Here is an 18,057-nt window from a genome sequence, read left to right as displayed (position 1 = left end):
GTATATGCCGTCAATAATTAACACCATTAAATCTAAAAAATGGCACGACCAATGAAACAACCTACACAAGAACCATTCTATTAAAGAGAAAGGTAGAAATATGGACCCAGAAGCAATTACATGGACGACGCAACAATGATCTCAATCAGCCAATCAATGATGCACAAAGGTTAAGAAAACACTTAGCTGTTTCACAAAATAAAATATATTGCGACCGGTTTCAATACAGCGTATCATCATCTGGCCTCAGCGTATCATCATCAGATGATGATACGCTGTATCGAAACCGGTCGCAATATATTTTATTTTGTGAAACAGCTAAGTGTTTTCTTAACCTTTGTGCATCATGAAGGAGTTTCACCATGTTACGCCAACCACCATCGCATTCAGCTAATCAATGTTGATAAAAATCTCATCAAAGAAATGGTTGTCATTGGGTGAACTTAATAGAGAAACCGAACGGTTCATGATTGCAATACAAGATCATGTTTACCGCACTAAAAATTATGCAAAGTACATCCTGGGTGATAAAAGCATAACAGATGACAAATGTAGAGGATGTTTTCAAGGGTCAGAAACAATCCAACACATATCAGGCTGCAAGATGTTAGCAAATACAAAATATTTAAGTAGACATAATCAAGTTGCAAAAATTATCCGCCAAAAACTGGCCTACCAACACAAGTTAATAGATACCAAGACCCCACGCTATGAGTGCCACCTCAAAGCAGTGCTTGAAAACAGCGCATTTAAAATTTACTACGATTTACCTATCCAAACGGATAAAACTATAGTTAATAATAGACCAAATATAATGTTGACTGACAAGAAATAAAGAACTTGTTGCATAGCTGATTAAAGATATACTTCATTTGAGGCGTGAGAAGCCGAGGGATCAAGATGTATTCTTTCTAAACAGTGCAGAAATTAGATGAATAAATAAATAAAACAAACGAGGTCGACTGGACGCGTGTCGTGCATTTGATTTCAGCACAGACCCACTCGGATTCTTTCGACGCCTAGCGTTTCCAGATTTCTTTTAAAAATTTCTTTGCCTGACTCTTGTTTGGCAAAAACCACTTTTACCCGCATTCCCTATTCTGTTATTTCACTGTGGTAGTGAATTTTCACCATGGAGAGGTAGAAGGTGCAGTACATGACAAGGCCTGGAAATAGCGAGGGCACTTTTCAAGTCAAGGGATAATGCTGTTCGTTGGACCATCTTCTACGCTCACAATGCTCAGCTCCGTCAGCATTCTTTGCCATAATTTCGGGCATTGCTTGTCCTCTTCTGCCTCGACGAGCGCTTATTATTCCGCTCGCAGTTTGTTCAAGCAGCCTCCCTCTTTTGCTTCCGTCTGAACGGAAAGTTCGTTTCTCCCTGTCTTCTTCTGAGTCTACATTTATCCTCCATCCAAGGTTTCTAAATCATCCACGCAAGCGATCGATTTCTCAGCCACTTTCACTGCTTCGCTATCAATCTCACTGCTTTGACGCTACTCACACTCTGTGTTAGGAATTTGCTTGACCTTGAGGACTGCGTTGATTTACATCAGAGCTTGGAAGGTTACCTTGGAAGTTTAAAAAATTAAATGATTAAGTTGTGAGTGAATCTCGGTGAAAGGAGAGTAGATGGAGGGAGAACTTAATTTTCTATTAGAGTAACTAATGTCAGAACTTTTATGTTGAAAGATATTTTTCAGTTACTTCAGAAAATAACCATGAAGTAGCCTTTAAAATCTAATTTTTCGCAAAAACGATAATATTAATGCAAACTTCAATTTTGAAAACAATTTAAGTATATCACTTTCACTCAAAAAATCATTAACCTTCAGTACCATTCTCATTTCAAAATTTCCTCTCCTCTCCGTAAAAAGAGAAGTTCTTTAGAGCTAAACATCTTTTAAATTTTACTGATGTAATGGCACCGCTTCGTTGGTTAATAAAGATACCTGCGCTTCTAATCTAGCATGAGAGTCTGTCAACATCTCGTGATAAACAGCCCTCGGCTGAGGGTTCGTTTTGAAACTTGGGCGGCTAGTCCATCCAATTGCGCTTTTCTCCAGATGATTGTTTGCACCTATTTTCCATTCCTCGACCATTGCTCGACCACTCCGCTGCATATTCTTAAATACTACCGTTTCATTTTCCCCTTCGTCCGTTGAACAAACTTCGTGCCCAAATACGAACAGATCGAAATTCGCCTAAATGTAACCAATAATTCACTGGAGATAGTTTTGAAGGAGTTAATGAACATTTTCACGAAATAAGTTAACTTTTATAAAAATTAATCATTTTAATACATTTTCATCCACTTGTTTGGGTACTATATGAACAAGGATGACGAACTTCCATTTCGTTCTCTTCCATATTTGGCAGGTTGGTCTTCATTCCAGCCTTTTATTCACGTGGCACGAACCTTTGCCTTTCCTGCATGAGTGCCCCTTCCGGAAGCAATTACCTATTCCCTCTGTTTGTCGCTGTTCGCTGGAAATGCCTCAAAATTATTTCTCTGTCGGAGAGGCCGCACTTGTATGCCATCACGCAATTGAGTTTATACACAGCGATTGCTTCTCCTCTCACGCTTCTCATGAAAGAATTTGCAATCAATTATATTCCATTAAAGTCTGAATTTGGGTTTTGGGTGTTCGTAGCCTCGTGGTGTCGCCGGGACACCATTTCATGTAAAAATGCGCTTTTCACTATCACACCAAAACTCTAGGGTTAACTTTATGTAAGAAGCTCGTCCTGTCATTTTACGTCATTGGCCATCTATATTTATGAAACGTCACATCCAATGCGTTCATTTGGACGACAATTTCCAGAATAGGGTAGTTTCCTTCATTAGAGAAAACGAAAGGCATTGATTGCGATTCTTTACCCACTATTTGTGTATTCATAATGTACAAATTATTTGTTTTAGAAATCCCAGTTAGACGAATGTTAATGGTCAATTTTAAGCTCATTTGAAAAAGGCCAAATTGGCGCCCATGTGATGCCACTCCATGTGATGTCAAAGGGACATATTTTCTATACAAGTAGTCAGGAGTTTTACATCGTCTGAGATTACCAACGCATTCATGAGGTACAGGTATCAAGGAAACATCTCTTCATAATCACCTATTAAAATTACCTGTGGTCGGAAAGTTTCCTTCATTTGATTGCGTAATAATAATCCTTATTTAAGCCAAGCGCTACCTGTAAGCAGGGTAATCTGATACCTGCTAGCAGCCTTCATCGTATCGGCGCTCGTAGCCTCGTACCAATGTGGTCTCACACGGCGGCCGCTCAAACCAGAATCACGTCACACGGGCTTTTCCCAGAATTAATACTTAGCCATCGCGTTTTCACGCGATTAAAAATGTTCAGTTTTCATTTAATCGCGAAAAATAGATATCGTCATTTAAAAATTTAAGAGCGTGAAATGCGTGCTCCAGGAGTAATAATCTTTCGATTTAGGCAAAAAAATATTAGGAAACCACCCTAATAAAAGTTTTTCATGTTGAGAAAAGGATGACAGTTTTTGTTTTCCTCATGTTTGAACTCTGCATAGTTTTCATTGGTTTCTCGAGAAAAGAATATTTCGTCAAAATATAGGAGTTACATAAATGCAATTTCCCATGCTCTGTTTACCACCGTGCGGGCTCACGAAAATCGTGCGGCATTTTCACGTTCTACTGGCAATGTTCCTCGAGGTAGAATTTCAGGTCGAATTACTAGTTATTACAACATATTCTTCCCTAATTTTACGCTGTCGTTGCATGTCGATCTCATGTTAATTATTTACCGTAGAAATATGTCGTAAACCTATCTGCAGATGTATTCCCCTTTTTGTTGCAATGATCGATCGCTCAAGGACCATTGCATTCAAACTCAAAGTCAACGAAAGGTACGGCTTCAACATGGGGGATATTTTTCAGACATTTCATGCTGTTAACCCATATGAATGATTTGAAAATTGGCCCTATGAAAACTATCATTTTGTAAAAATATGAAGTTGCAACCATTTAAAATTGTCCATTCTGGCGAGCTGTGAAAATCAGTACATTTTTAAATTCCTATAATTAGCACAAATTTGGTGCTAGAATGTTAAAGTATATTTTTGTTTTAGGGTGATATTTTATTTTTCATCAATTAGTACGAAATTTTTTAAATTGAATGAGAATCGCGACCAAACTTTCCAAATTTTTAAAAACTCACACTATAGGGTCAACTTTGCCAATGTCGTGGAGCCATGAAATGTGCGTCCGGAAAATAATTTTTGCTTATTGAATGAAGATGTATAGAATGAATAGCCTCGATGAAATGGATCGCATCACACATAACAGTTCTCCGAGACGACGAAGCTTTAATAAATCATTAGTTAAATAATGTGCGTCCTAAGGAATAGAAGAAACTTCAATGGATCCCCGTAGATATTAAGAGTACCTAAATGAAAGTATTATTGAAAAGAGAGTCTTCTCTCGTCTTTGTGGACGATTATCGGCAGTGGCGTAGTCATCGATTTCATTCGAGGGGGGTCCAAAACAGGGGGGAAAATTTTTGCTGATATTTCAATGTTTTTCGCTCAATTACTAGAGACAAAAAACAACTGAGTTTTAAAATAGAGACTCGAGTTTTTTTTAGTAGACATCTAATGCATCGCTGAGGCGGTGAAATTCTTTTGTTTAGATTGACATTTTTAATATCCTTTTGCATAACAATAATGTTTATCTTACTTGACCATAATGACATTAGTAAACTAGAAAATTAAGCGATACCAGCTGGTTGCCTAAGCAATGGATTTTAAACTAATTTTAACATTTTTCATATTAGAAAAAACTTCATTTTTAAAGAAATATTTTGTCAAGTCATGATTTTTTATTATTTTGTTTTCTTTTATGAAGGAAAATAATTTTGTTTTTTTGATATTTCGAGGGGGTTCCGGACCCCCCGGCCCCCCCCCCTGGCTACGCCGCTGATTGTCGGTACTTGTTTTCGTACTAATTGTGCACCAAAACAAGAGATCCGCTTCTCATTCTGAGTTCACGAAACTTTAATTTGCGAATGAGCTCCCCATTCATTTGTTTGGACGACGATGAGATAGCGATGACCTCTCTCCGTGACCCACGGCATCACGTGACCCGGACCATAGGCAGACGCTAACTTCCAGTCGAAGCGAGGACCCTTGCAGGGAGAGAGAGATTTACATAAGGCCTCGTCACTTTGACGGCGTCGCATCGGATGTCGCGTGCTTTCCGTCAATCTCCCTCCCCCTCCCCCCTTCCTCTGATAAGAGGGGAAGTGGAAGCCATCCCCTCCCCTCCCTCTCTCTCTCTCTCTCTCTCTCTCACTGTGCTCTGTGTCTTTATCCCGTGCAGGTGGAGAGCGGTCATGGCGATGCGTGGTGCGAGTGGTCGGCGCTGGTGTCTGTGGGTCGCTGGTTCAGTGCTCTGCGCTCTCGGGGCTGTCTCGGCCTTCGCCTGGCCGCATCTCTTCCGCTACATCCTACACTCGGTGAGTCCTCCGAAGCCCGTGCGCTCGCCAATGTGATTACTCCGTCACCGACGGAGGCGATGGCACGACGAAACAGAAGCACCCGAGCCTAAGTTTGCCTTGACGCTCCTCTCTCATCTGATAGCTGTTTCGTAGTGACGTATTTCTTCTCTTTCACATCCTTTATAACCCTTTCTCCTTTGTGACTCATTCGGTGTCGTCCCCTGCCCTTCTTCCCGTCAACCTCTGTCCTTTTTAGATAGCTTTCAGCGTGCCTTGCAATGTGGCCAACTAAGTCGCCCCACTTTCTTCTTATGGTTTTTAGAAGACTTCGCTTTTCTCTTTTTAACACTTCCTCATTACATGCTCGGTCGAAGAAAGAATGATAAGACGGGCAGCATTGCTATCCAACATTGCTACGATAAACGTAGTAGTGTAACTAAGTGACGTCAGTAAAAGAAAACAGTATCCGAATGTTTTGACGAACTGGCAGCCAGCGACAACCAAGAACTCAAAGTAGTGACAACTTTTATAAATGCATTTCATGACAGATTCCGTAGACCGGAAGATAGTTAAACATATGACGAGGATACATAAAAAAAATGACGAACGCAAGGGCTTAAACCCAGGGATGAAAAGAAGTTAGAAGACTTCATAATCCAACTTAAACATAGACCACACGCAGTAGTGTAATGTAATCAACTAGGACTTCACATCTACATAATACCCTGCGAGCCACCTCTAGGGTGTTTGGCAGGGGGTGACCAATCACCAACCTCCAGCATACAAGAGCACCGCCACATGCACACCGCACGGTCATAGAAAAATATTAATACGCATTCAAGAAAAATAAACATGCACATTCATGCAAAGATAAAATTTGCCAATAACTAGTAATTTCTACAGCAAATCCACGCAAGGCAAGAACTATGGGAAAAACATGCAATTAGTAATGGCGAGTAACACCATTACATCTATTAATTGAGACACCGTTGCTTTCTTTTATAGTCCGAGGGAAGAATCACTCAAGCTATAATAACATGTCGTTGTCAGCAATGCATGTCATGAGGGTCTGAACTTCACTTGACCGTTGAAGATTCAGCCAGCAGTTAGACGCCCGTTGGATCAAGTGGGGTGATGAGAGCAAACAAATATGACTTCTTTTGCAGAAAAGTTTCTCGGGTTTTCCAGCGGTTGATGTTTTCCATGTCTGTCGACGTTTCGAGCAGCGACTTGCTGATCATCCTAAGGGGATCTTCGGAATGAGGATGAAAAGCAACTCGCTGCTCGAAAAGTCGAGAGACATGGAAAACATTAACCGGTGAAACACCCGAGAAACTTTTCTGCACCTGATACGCCGGGAAAATCTAAGATCATACATGGCTGCTTTTGTTCACATCTCCTTATTTTGTCAACATCGCTAAGTTTTCATTTATCATTTTGGTATACGGGAACATATCTTCAATATTTTGATTATAAATTCATTATATTGTAGAGGAAAGCAACATTGCATGCTTCTGCCGCCTTCGAAACTCAGCATCTGCACATCGATTATTTTTTTGATATTTCAGCTATCTAAATACAGGCCGATATCTTTAATGTCTGCGTCATGCAAAGTCTTTGAACACATCATAGTCAGCTCAGTAATGAAACACCTAGACGCGCACAACTTGTTAATGAGAACTCAACATGGATTCAGGAAAAGTAGATCATTCGAAACCCAGCTAGCGCTTTTCGTCCGCGATATTTTAGTCTCCGGAGAGGACAACATTCTAGTAGAGGCGATTTTGCTTGATTTAAAAAAAGCATTTGATTAAGCACTCCACGGAAAGTTAATAATAGAACTGAAATCTTGCGCCCTAGATGTAATTTTCTGGATTAAAGATAAGATAATAGATTAGAAAACTTGTAGTGTAGTCTGCTAACTTACGTATACCTTAATGCATGTTTATGAATTTTATTATTATTTCTAACAGCATTTGGTAGAATAATTTGTTAGCATGAGTGACGTTTTTTGGGCCGTGTGGTGTGCATGTGGGAGTCCAATTCCATGCTGAATGCTGGTGATTGATCACCCCCTGCCAAACACCCTAGATGTGGCTCGCAGGGTATTATGTAGATGTAGATTGTCATCAACCATGGACGCAGCTCTTTGGAAATGGCATTTCGATTCACCATTACGTTCCTTTGGCGTACCTACTTTTTTTACATTACCTTATCAAGTAGCTCTATAATAATGATTTGCCTCCATCTGCCGTGAATATCTTCCAGACTCGAGATTTCCTCTTTACATTGTCATAAGTTATACTGCACTCACTTCCGAAAGAATTGATATCATTAAGTACTACGGCCGATAGTAATGATACAAATGGCTGGAGTAATTTTCCACACTTTTTTTAGTTTGCTCAACCGGTTTCAATGTTTCCGCATCATTATAAAGTGCCGTATCTTGCCGATTAATTTTGCATCTTTAGTGTTTTTTATTTCGACATCGCACAGCCTTCAATAAATTGAAAAGAACTTCTATACCTATACTTTGCGTCGTTTTGCAACCAGTGTGACGTAACACAAGAAATGATAAAATAAAAGAGGAAAACGGAAAAGTGTGATTCCTGAAGGCGGTTTAAAATCCACGAGAATATGCATTTGAAAGTTTCAATAAAAATACGCATTTTTTATTTAATTTCTTTTAAATAGGGTTACATTCCTTGGAAAAAACAACCTTTTTTCAGAAACGCTAAGGTTTGACAGCGCTAAGTTAAGACACAAACTATTCCGATTGTTCGAAGACGACGACGGTGTACTTCTTGCCTGGAAGTTATACATATACCGTATCGGATCTTTTGAAATGCGCATTGTGTACTGTGTTGCTGGTACTGTAGTTCTAAGTTAAGTTTTGCCCGTAAACAACATCAAGTGATTGGTTCCTCACATCACAATACTTTAAATTATGAGTTCAAAATGCGTAACCTTCTAACTGTAAAAATACTCATACATATATTCCTCAAAACAAAGTCTGAAAACAATCTTAGCTTTTCTACCCGAGTGGCAGTGGATTCAGCGAAGACCGATGGTATCGGTCGGCAGATTAGCTTACGCAATTCCTCGCGATGCATGCACTTTTTTCCCAAGAGTATAATTTTTACACTGGGTTTCAGATAAGTCACTAGATAGCAAGCAGCTCTTCGCGGACTTCACTACACGCGGGTGAGCATAGGGATTTACGGAACTTCGTCCATAGTCTTGTATCGCGTGTCATTTTTTTCTCAATGGGCTGCAGAAACGAATTTGTTTTTGGTTTTCACAGCCGAAATTAAAAATATTTAAACGTGTTATCGTTTCATTTGAACTCAGTTTTTCATTAAAATATGAAAAATAATAGATTATCTAATAATTAATTAAAACCTCTTCTGGAGCTAACCGTCACACTTTGCCTCTGAACTGAAGGGGTCCATGAAGCTGCGATTCCCGCTGTTTGGTCGAAGGTTGCAATGCCCAGATGATCTTATCCAATAGTCCTAGTTTGTATGTGAGTATGTGAGACTTCCGGATATTGCGAAACACTGCTTACTATTTATCTTCACGACAATCGATAAGATAAGTCGACGCCTTCTTTCTCGATTTTAAGAGGCATTCCACCCGGTATCTCAGGAATTTCTTTAACACAAATCAATGCCACAGGTTGATTCTTTTTGTGCTTCTTCATTCCACCCTTTTGGGCACTCTGAAGATGGTGCCGAGTTAGTGTCCTGCCTTCCAGGACTGGGATTGTTTATTTCCGGGTTTGTGGAATATTTACAGCATCTCCCGTAGAAGACACTGGTCGACGGTAGCGGTCCCATGGGTTGGGAGTCGCTACTGCCAGGGAAGCAATTTCTGTTATTTGGGATGTCCTCGTCGTCTCGTAGAATCTTCTCGCTTCTTCCTGCATACGTTGTCCGATTGGTGACTCCCCCGTTGCTAGGTATAGGGCCTCGTTGCCAGCAAATCTCGGGAAGCTCGTTATTTGGCGCAGTATATTCCGGATGGTCTTGTCGAGTTGTTTGGTTGGACCTTTCAGTGCCAGTCCAGACCAAATTGGGGAGGCATATGTTATGCAAGGAAGTAAGACGGCTTTGAATAGTCTCAACTTTAGGTTTTGAGGGATGGCGTTTGAATTCAGCAATGGTCTGAGGTATGCTGCATTTTTTGTGAGTTTTTGACGCAGTTCCAGCAGGTGGTCCTTGAATTGCAGCCTTTTATCCAGCTTGACGCCAAGGTAGGTGGCAGAGGAGCTCCACTCTATTTTTTGGCCACTTAGAGATGTTGGTGTTGCAGGTTTATGAGCTTTCCTCTTCGCGCGTTCAAACAGGACTGCCGTTGTTTTTCCTGGATTTCCATAAGAAAAGGAAAGGAAAGTAATATACTGGATGCACATCTCGGAGAAATCGTTGAAAGCTCTGATGTAGGGAAAGTATCCCCTACAGGAAGTGTAATCGGCCCTCATAAACATGTAACAGTGTTACATGTTTATGAGGGGTGTAACAGTAAGACAGTGGTGCTAGTACGCCCGCTCACATGGCAACTGGAATTATGGGGCGACGACGCTTGCATTTTATGCCGGGAAGAAAGATAACAACCCCTCTATGAATCAGAATTTTTTTTCCTTTCTCGGTTTTTCTGTCAAATGTCCTACTTTGTATGTGTGATCTATTAGAAGACCTCGTCCAGTGGGCGTCAGCGCAGCTCTAGTATAGCCCTTGTATAGACGGGGGGCCGCCAGAATGGGAGTCTCCGATTGGTTCGGAATTGGCCAATGAACATATATGATGGTCATAGTTTGGAATGGCGCGTGAATGACTACTAAAATTCCATTAGAATGAGCGATTTTAAAAATAACAGGAATTCTCAGCGACGAAAAAGGGAATGCAAACGATCGAAAAGACTAAATTCGACAGTGTGTACTTTCTCATGCCATCCCTCTCATACTTGCTAGTGCGGACCGTGGCGATTAAATTTCCAGCACCCACTATATTTGCGACACTGATGCCATCAAAGGAAAAATCAGTACAATATGTTATGGTACAATGATAACCATGCACTTTCGATTTCATCGATTTATCATCCTCAGATATTAGAAATATTTCTTGAGCATAGTGCATCCTAAACTTAAGTGAATACATCTGCATTCATCTAGGGGAAATCCGTTCCAGTAAAGATAGGGCTGAACTAATGAACGACCTTGCTGCTATCCAGGGGTGCATACGATGCGTGACAGAATTAAATTTGAAAAAAAAAAACGCGTAGTAATGAATTTCTGGAAAAAGAGTAACTCCCCGCAACATACCTATGTCAATCGAGGTACCCAATTAGAGACTGTTGAATCCGTGAAATATCTAGGAGTTAGACTCAATAATGATCTATCGTGGAATAAACATATTCAGGAAATAACGGGTCAAGCTAATCGTAAAATAGGTTTTGTTAAAAGAATATTAGGAAAGAGCGACGACAAATTGAGAGAAATTAGCTACTTCTCCCTCGTAATACCCCATTTAGAATACGCTGCCTGTGTTTGGGATCCTCATGAAATAGGCTGAGACCTTTAACGTCAGAATCATTTTGCCTCAGTAATCATTTCACTATTGCCCATTTTAATGTTTTCGGCACCTTCTTATCTGCCGTAAGTAATAAGTTTTGACACCAAGTGAGGAAAGGCAGAACTCCAACTTCAATAGGAAAAAGTAGTAGGAGGAGGAGCAAGTCATGGCGAACGGAGTCGAAAGCCTTGGTGAAGTCAAATAATTCTAGGATCGTCACCTGACGTTTGTCCATTGCATCCCGAATGTCCTCGATAATTTTTAAGAGTGCTGTTTGGGTGCTATGTCGACCATGGAAGCCAGACTACAAGGGGTTTAGTAAATTATATAGGATATAATAAGGAAGATATGTATGGTTTGCATGACTTCTGCTGGTGGAGGCTAACTCTGACGGGAATGCCCTGCGCACGGAATTAGGCTCATGCCTAAATTTTGATGAATTTGGAGAAAAAAATTTAAAAAATGTGTGAACGTGCTTTCTATGAACTTGAAAATGAAGTTGAAAAATGGAAGGAAAACATTTTTTCAATAGGTAAAGAATTTTTGATCAGAAATGGTTAAAAATAGAGTTAGAACGCGTGGAAAGAAGTGCTGCAAAATACGTGAACAGTTGTTACGATAGTTTCGTTAGAGTAACTGACCTCTAAGGTAAACTCGGATGGGAATCTCTGTCAACCCGTAGATTGAAAAACAGACTAAACCTTTTCGATGAATTCAAGAGCAGTGTCTTCTCTGAAGAAGTTAGTCATATCTTACGAATGGCAACATAATTCTACGGAAGATCAGATCATATGAATAAAATAAGAAAGATAGACTGCAGAACAGACTGATTCAAAATGATTTTTTCCATGATCGATAAGAGATTATAACGGCAGCAATAGAACCTACAAGTAGATTAGATGACTAGTAGTGTAGCCTACCAACTTATGTTTACCTTAATGCATGTTTCTGAATTTTGTTATTATTTCTAATAGCATGTGGTAGTATAATTTTTTAGTATGCGTGACGTTTTTTGGACCGTATGGTGTGCATTTGGGAGTCCAATAGCATGCTGAATGCTGGTGCTTGATCACCCCCTGCCAAACACCCTAGAGGTGGCTCGTAGGGTATTATGTAGATGAAGATCTCCTGAGTTGAAAACATTTTCCACTCATATTTCCTCTTTCGACTGTTTCCCGAAAGTAATGAATCTTTGTACTAAAATGTTTATTTCTGTTATCGAACGAAGCATTTACAACGAATTCGGTTGCACTATGTGCATTGCAAAAACTATCAATTTCAATCACTCTTTTAACACTCTCAGAAGCAATATTTGCTATAAGGGCAATATACAACAGGGCGCATAGGAAAAATGCATTTTTATCGGGGAAATTTTCTCATTAAAAACAATTTTCGGAATTAACTCCAAGGAAGGCCCTATAAATTTGAGACTTGTATGTTAATCCTAGCTTAGTTAATCCTAGCTTAGTTAATCCATGACTTATCATGCCAATAGGTTGACTAGGAGGGTTTTTGCTCTCTTTAGATTGCAATTTCTCTAATCCACGAGGTAGTAACTGGAAGATGGAGGAATCGGTCCGCGGAAATAAGCATTTCGTTATATTCGTGTGCAATGGATTTTTGCCGATTATCTGTGAACCTTAATTTTCAAGAGCCTTGGTTATCCATCGGCTCTCTAATGGCGGTTTTCGGTCTCGCAACTCTAACTACAGTGAACATACAAGGATTTATTTGTGTCTCTCTCTTCCCTTAGGGTGATAAAATTAAATGTATAGTTTCTCAGGACCCAAAGATAATGTATGTACTGCTCGAAGAATTCACCAATCAGAAATCTCGGGAAGTTTCCGCTGAGTTCCCGTCCGCTTTCATTGCTCCCCTCAAATTTTCCATGCGTTTCGCATCAGTGAGATTCTCGGAGAAAAACGCGTCTATTTTGGGGAAAGCCGTCCACGCCGCAACCCTAAAGTCGCGCCGCGTTAGGGTGTTGCTTATTTTTTAGTTTTTCTCGGTTTTTCATTTCTACCTCTTAAAATATGCTATAGGGTGCAGAATGGATATCCTAAAAATGTCAGCCCAATTGTTTAACATTTAGAGGTCGCTCAAAGAGCATAAATGCAATAACATTAGATTTTCCCGAATTTTTGAAGTAACATCATTTTCAGGTGAATTGGATGGATGAGGCAGATACTTTGTGGAGATCCATTATGAGATATGAAGTGGAAAGTGCAAAGTGTTTCACTTCATACCATTTTCAGGGGTAACGCACAATTTTGCAGCCCTTCAGTGCCAAAATTCGCTCCATTTTAACGTCCGCTCAACAGTTTTCCAGGAGTACAATAGTTTTCCGCGAGCTACAGCCGCGCGTCACACCCCTGACGGCAAACTGGTCGCTCGCAGGCCGCATTCACAGTCTGCGACCGTCATTGCATCACGCCCCTCGCGCCTTCCCTAGCGAAGAAAGGAGGAGCCGATTACTATGTTGGCGTTTTTCATACCGAGTGTTTGCTGTAGTTTATCCTTTAAATTAATTACATCACTGTTCTTCGAACCTAATTAATGATAAAAAAATTTCTTGTTGAGAATCCAAAAAATATGATGTACTGAGAACCTAAGATATGAAAACATTTAGTTAATTCTATTTACGCTGGTCGAATCAATTGAAATGCTTTATTATGTTCGCTAATCTCCACTCATCAACGCAGTCGTGAACAATCTCAGCAGTAGCCCGGCCCCTGGCAGTTCTGGTGAGGTATGGAATCTTGATAGAACCATTTAATGACGTAATATTCAAAATAATATTTACTTCCTTCATTCAAGCAGACATTAACTCCTGTCACTACAACAGAGTAGCAACAAGAACCGTTGCCGCTCCTCTTGCGCTAATGCCCTAGACATCAAAGATCAGTGCAATTTGGGGCGTAATGAGGATTTTCCTACCAATCTATCTTTTTTTAATGACTCGGTTGGCGTACCATCAATAGAATCCGTTTCAGAAGCATTCTCACTGCCTAAGGTTAAAATATCGCCACTCCTTAAAAGAATAATATATCATTAACAAAAATATCATTACATGAAAAGGGAATCGATAGACATTTAGTTTTACAAGGCCTACTTACTTTTCTGTGTACTCTTGAATTCAGACTTGCTGCGATACTCGTCGTATCTTCTCATCCTCTCCACTCGACGCGCCGACTTCTCTGACTCCTCTCTCTCTCTATTAAGTGCTAGATTAAGGATCTCATTATTTGTCAAGCCGAAGGCGCGTTATAGCTCTCCTGGTAAACCCAGTCCACCTAAACCAGCCTGTTTACAATGCATTTCATATTATGCGCATTTGTCTATGATGTGGATGATTACTTTTGTTGGTGATAGCAGAAACTTAAAACTAATAATTTATGGAAGTTTTTCAGAAATAAAAATATTTTAAAAACGCTCTCCCTATAAGTGGATCTAGGATCTTAGCTTAGGATCTATTGAAGTAGGTGTCCCGGTCGCCTCTGTATTTTCAAGAGCACTTATCCACATCATTTTGAATAACTTCCAGAGCATTTACCGCGTCAATATCAAGCAACTGCACTGATCTTGAATTTTAACAGCTCACTGCACACTGCCTCTATTTTATATATTTCACGTATTTCTTGAATTAATTGAATTCTCGAAAAAATAGTCCGGAAAGTGACCACGGACTTCATAGTTAGTCTCGTATTTGCACACACTCACTGTTTCAGGGTTAAGTGGTGGTGATAGAACACCTGCAGCACTTCGCGAAACAAGTGGCCCAAAAGTGGCCCATATTATTAAAAAGTCGTGGCACGGGGAAATATTATTAACATAGATGAGAGCTCTTCGAGTTTCCAACCCTGTGTCAGGGCTGGTGATGATTCATGAGGATGTTGGGCGAGCGAAACGACTACCTGACCCATGACCCTGACCATTGACCCATGCAGACCCTGACCCGGTTGGAAAGCCGGAGAAGCTTTCATCCATGCCATTCACCGGGAAAAGCCCAGATTCTTCCTCATGTCTCTAATTTTGTGGGCTTTGTTTCGGGTTATTCCCACAAGGTTCATCGAATGAGGAAAGTTTCCAACAAAATTGATTCTGCCGTTCTGCACATAGTGGAGTCTATCTTGAGGAATCAGGAAAAGAAACATCCCTTAAAGTTGCACATGTTCGATTCTTACTCTCACATGACATTTTTCCACTTTCACATTCAAATACACATCCTATATACGCAGGGACGCCGACTTACAAAAAATATTGGGGGGGCCCAAACCGGGGATCTTGCCCCGGGAAATTTTATAAGTAGCTAGTTTTAAGTTTATTAAGCATTTTAGAAGAGTCATATGGTCAAAATTAGAACCCTGATAACTCGAATCTCGACATCTGGACACTCCGGGGAAAATTGACAAGCCTGAAACATTTTTTCCTCACACCCATAACGAATTTTTGAGGGGGCCCGAGCCCCCTCAGGCCCCATGGAGTCGGCGCCACCGTATATACGTGTGGTCTTCTGTCAATGACATCATTGGCATAGCAACGCCTTCAATACTCTTGCCTCTATAAAAGTAATCTATATATATAAAAGAAAGTCGAAAATCGTGTTAGTTAGAACACTTATAACTCGAGAACGGCTGCACCGATTTCAATGAGATTTGGTTCTTTGGATTCGTCTCAGGCGGGGTTAACATATAGGCCATTAAAAAAAGGATAATTTCACAAAAAAAATTCATCTCTTTCCTATGGGCATGCTTTTAGGAGTTATAGTAACACAACAATTGATAAGTCGGTCAAAACTACAAATTAAATAATTTGTTTTGTTTTTACCACTTTAATAACTGAATTTAGTAACAATATAACATTTTAATTACTAAATATATTCAAAATATTAATTAAATTGAAATTACATTTTAAAAATTTAATTCGAGCTGATTGTAAGCCCAGCCGTGGCCCAGCTCGAGTTGACACTTCACTACCGTGTTTGTAAACAAATCTCCAAGCAATTGTTGATAAACGGTAATGTCCGTGTTCCTGTCGAGGAATCGAGTAGTTTTAACTCATTTCCTTATGATTGCAAATTAGTTTCAGCGGAAGGTGAGCTCATCAACAAAGAGTTCCAGAATATGATTGATCACCAAAAGAATCAAAGATGGTTGATTTAGCGAGCAAGAACGAAGATGTGGATGACTAAAACGAGGTAAATTCAAATAGTTCGTACTCTGCATGGATTCGAATCTTTTAAATGTGTAACAAACGAAGACGAAATCACCAACTATCTATCTGAATATTTTAAGTCCTTGGACGTACCTGGCTTACCAAGGCACGATTTACAGAAAAATGTAGTTTCTGTGCTCATGATCTTTCGAAGCCTAAACCAACCATAACTATCCAACGGAACGTGTTTGATCATTAAAAAAATTGGTGATGAATGTGATTCACGCAACTTTACTCAAAGGAAAATTCAAATGTTAGGAAGTCCTCATTCCGTAGATTCCATGATCTCAACTCATATGCCCTTTTGAGCTTAAACGAATTCAATTTACAATTCGTGTTGCATTCGTGATAACGATAAAAAAATCGCATGGTCATTCTTTCAGTTTTTGTGTTGTTTGTGCTCATGTGCTAATGAAAACCCATGATTTTCTCATGGTCAATTTAGCGTGCTATGTTCACGAGTCGATAAACCATCCTCTGTATTTCTTCCTTCGCTTCAAGTGCGTAGCTAGGATAGGGGGTTTTGGGCGCAGCTAATACCACGGGTCTGTAGGGTATAGAAAACTCGCTAAGGTAAGCGGGAAGTGTGGGGGCACTTCCCCCAGACATTTTTTAAGATAAATGGTTCAAAATAGTGGGTTTTGTGGCTGTGTGAATAGTTAAATGTTTTTTGTTTGTTAGTCATCCGTCCCCCAAATATTAATAACAAAATCTTTCATAAAAAATTCTCTAAGCTCTTGGGGGGGGTTTATCCCCCAAAACCTCCCCTCGCTGCGTCAGTGCTTTGCTTCGCTATATTTATTTAGCTTCATCCGCTTCATCTTGCGCCTGATAACAAAACAAAAACTGTTGTTTCTCAGAAGGTGCTTGACGCAAGACATTAAACCCGAATGTGTAGGGCTCACCGTGGTGCGTTTACGCATGCAGTACGTTTACGCAGTGCATTTTTTCCAAACAGAGATACTAAAACTGGCGCGCCTTAAGTCATTTAATGCAAATGCTGCTTCATAGGGGCTTTTCTTGCACGATTTTGAGCATCAGTCAAGCGTCGGTCTGGGGTCGTGTCAACCTGCCCCCTGAATGGGCCAAGTGTATGCAACAGACTTGGACCTAAAAACATTTTTTTACAGCTAATAACGCAAATAGCCAACAACTGAATGCGTATAATTTTTATTTCATGAACTGCTTTATTAAACCACAATGCCCAAAATTTCTTAAGCTAAAACGTAAGAAAATTTGTTGAAAAAAATCCGCGTAAACGTGCTCCGATTCACCCTATGTAGATTCAATAAAGAAAATGTTTTTCTGACAAGCAATTTTGGTACTCATTTACGTAGTTTTATTGAATTTGTATCCTTATTTTATTATAATAAATTAAACATATTAAAAACGATACAGCCGCTCTTGATTTATAAATGGTGTAAGTAAACTGTAAGTTCATTGATTGTTAGGCGGTACGAAGTTCGCCGGGTCAGCTAGTAATAGCTATAAAACTAGTCTCCTAAGCCCCCACACTAATGGTGGGTAACGAATCGCAATAAATGCCTTTCGTTTTCTTTGATGAAGGAAACTACCCTATTGCCAGATGATATTCAGCTACTGGCTACGTGAAAATTCGTCATGCATTCCGTGACGTAGCCTGTAGTAACTTCGGCAATCTCCGCCTCTCCTGATGACGAGAGGAGGGCACGGAATATATCCCGAAGAACAGAAGGATAGCGTAAAGAGCTTCCGACTAACGGCAACGGAATCAGGAAGTTCTCAGTCGGAGACGAAAAGTTCGATTCCGAAA

At 40.0% G+C, this 18,057-nt stretch overlaps 1 protein-coding gene across 4 annotated transcripts in view; it reads left to right on the top strand.

Moving 5' to 3' along the window:
• The window catches only part of LOC124153321 (protein peste-like), a 172,572-nt gene that overhangs the window by 53,222 nt on the left and 101,293 nt on the right, over window positions 1–18,057 (top strand). For 2 of the 4 annotated variants that reach the window (XM_046526415.1, XM_046526416.1), the window contains exon 1: window positions 5,314–5,496. In XM_046526415.1, coding sequence (XP_046382371.1) covers window positions 5,374–5,496 — 123 coding nt within the window. In that variant the 5' untranslated portion in view covers window positions 5,314–5,373. Of the gene's footprint in view, window positions 1–5,312; window positions 5,497–18,057 lie in introns of those variants that run through there. The other 2 variants (XM_046526414.1, XR_006863619.1) reach the window with 2 other exon arrangements.

Source organism: Ischnura elegans, chromosome 2 (genome assembly GCF_921293095.1).
Source record: "Ischnura elegans chromosome 2, ioIscEleg1.1, whole genome shotgun sequence".
In the NCBI taxonomy this organism is placed as follows: Eukaryota; Metazoa; Arthropoda; class Insecta; order Odonata; family Coenagrionidae; genus Ischnura; species Ischnura elegans.
This window is presented reverse-complemented; position numbering and strand designations above follow the sequence as displayed.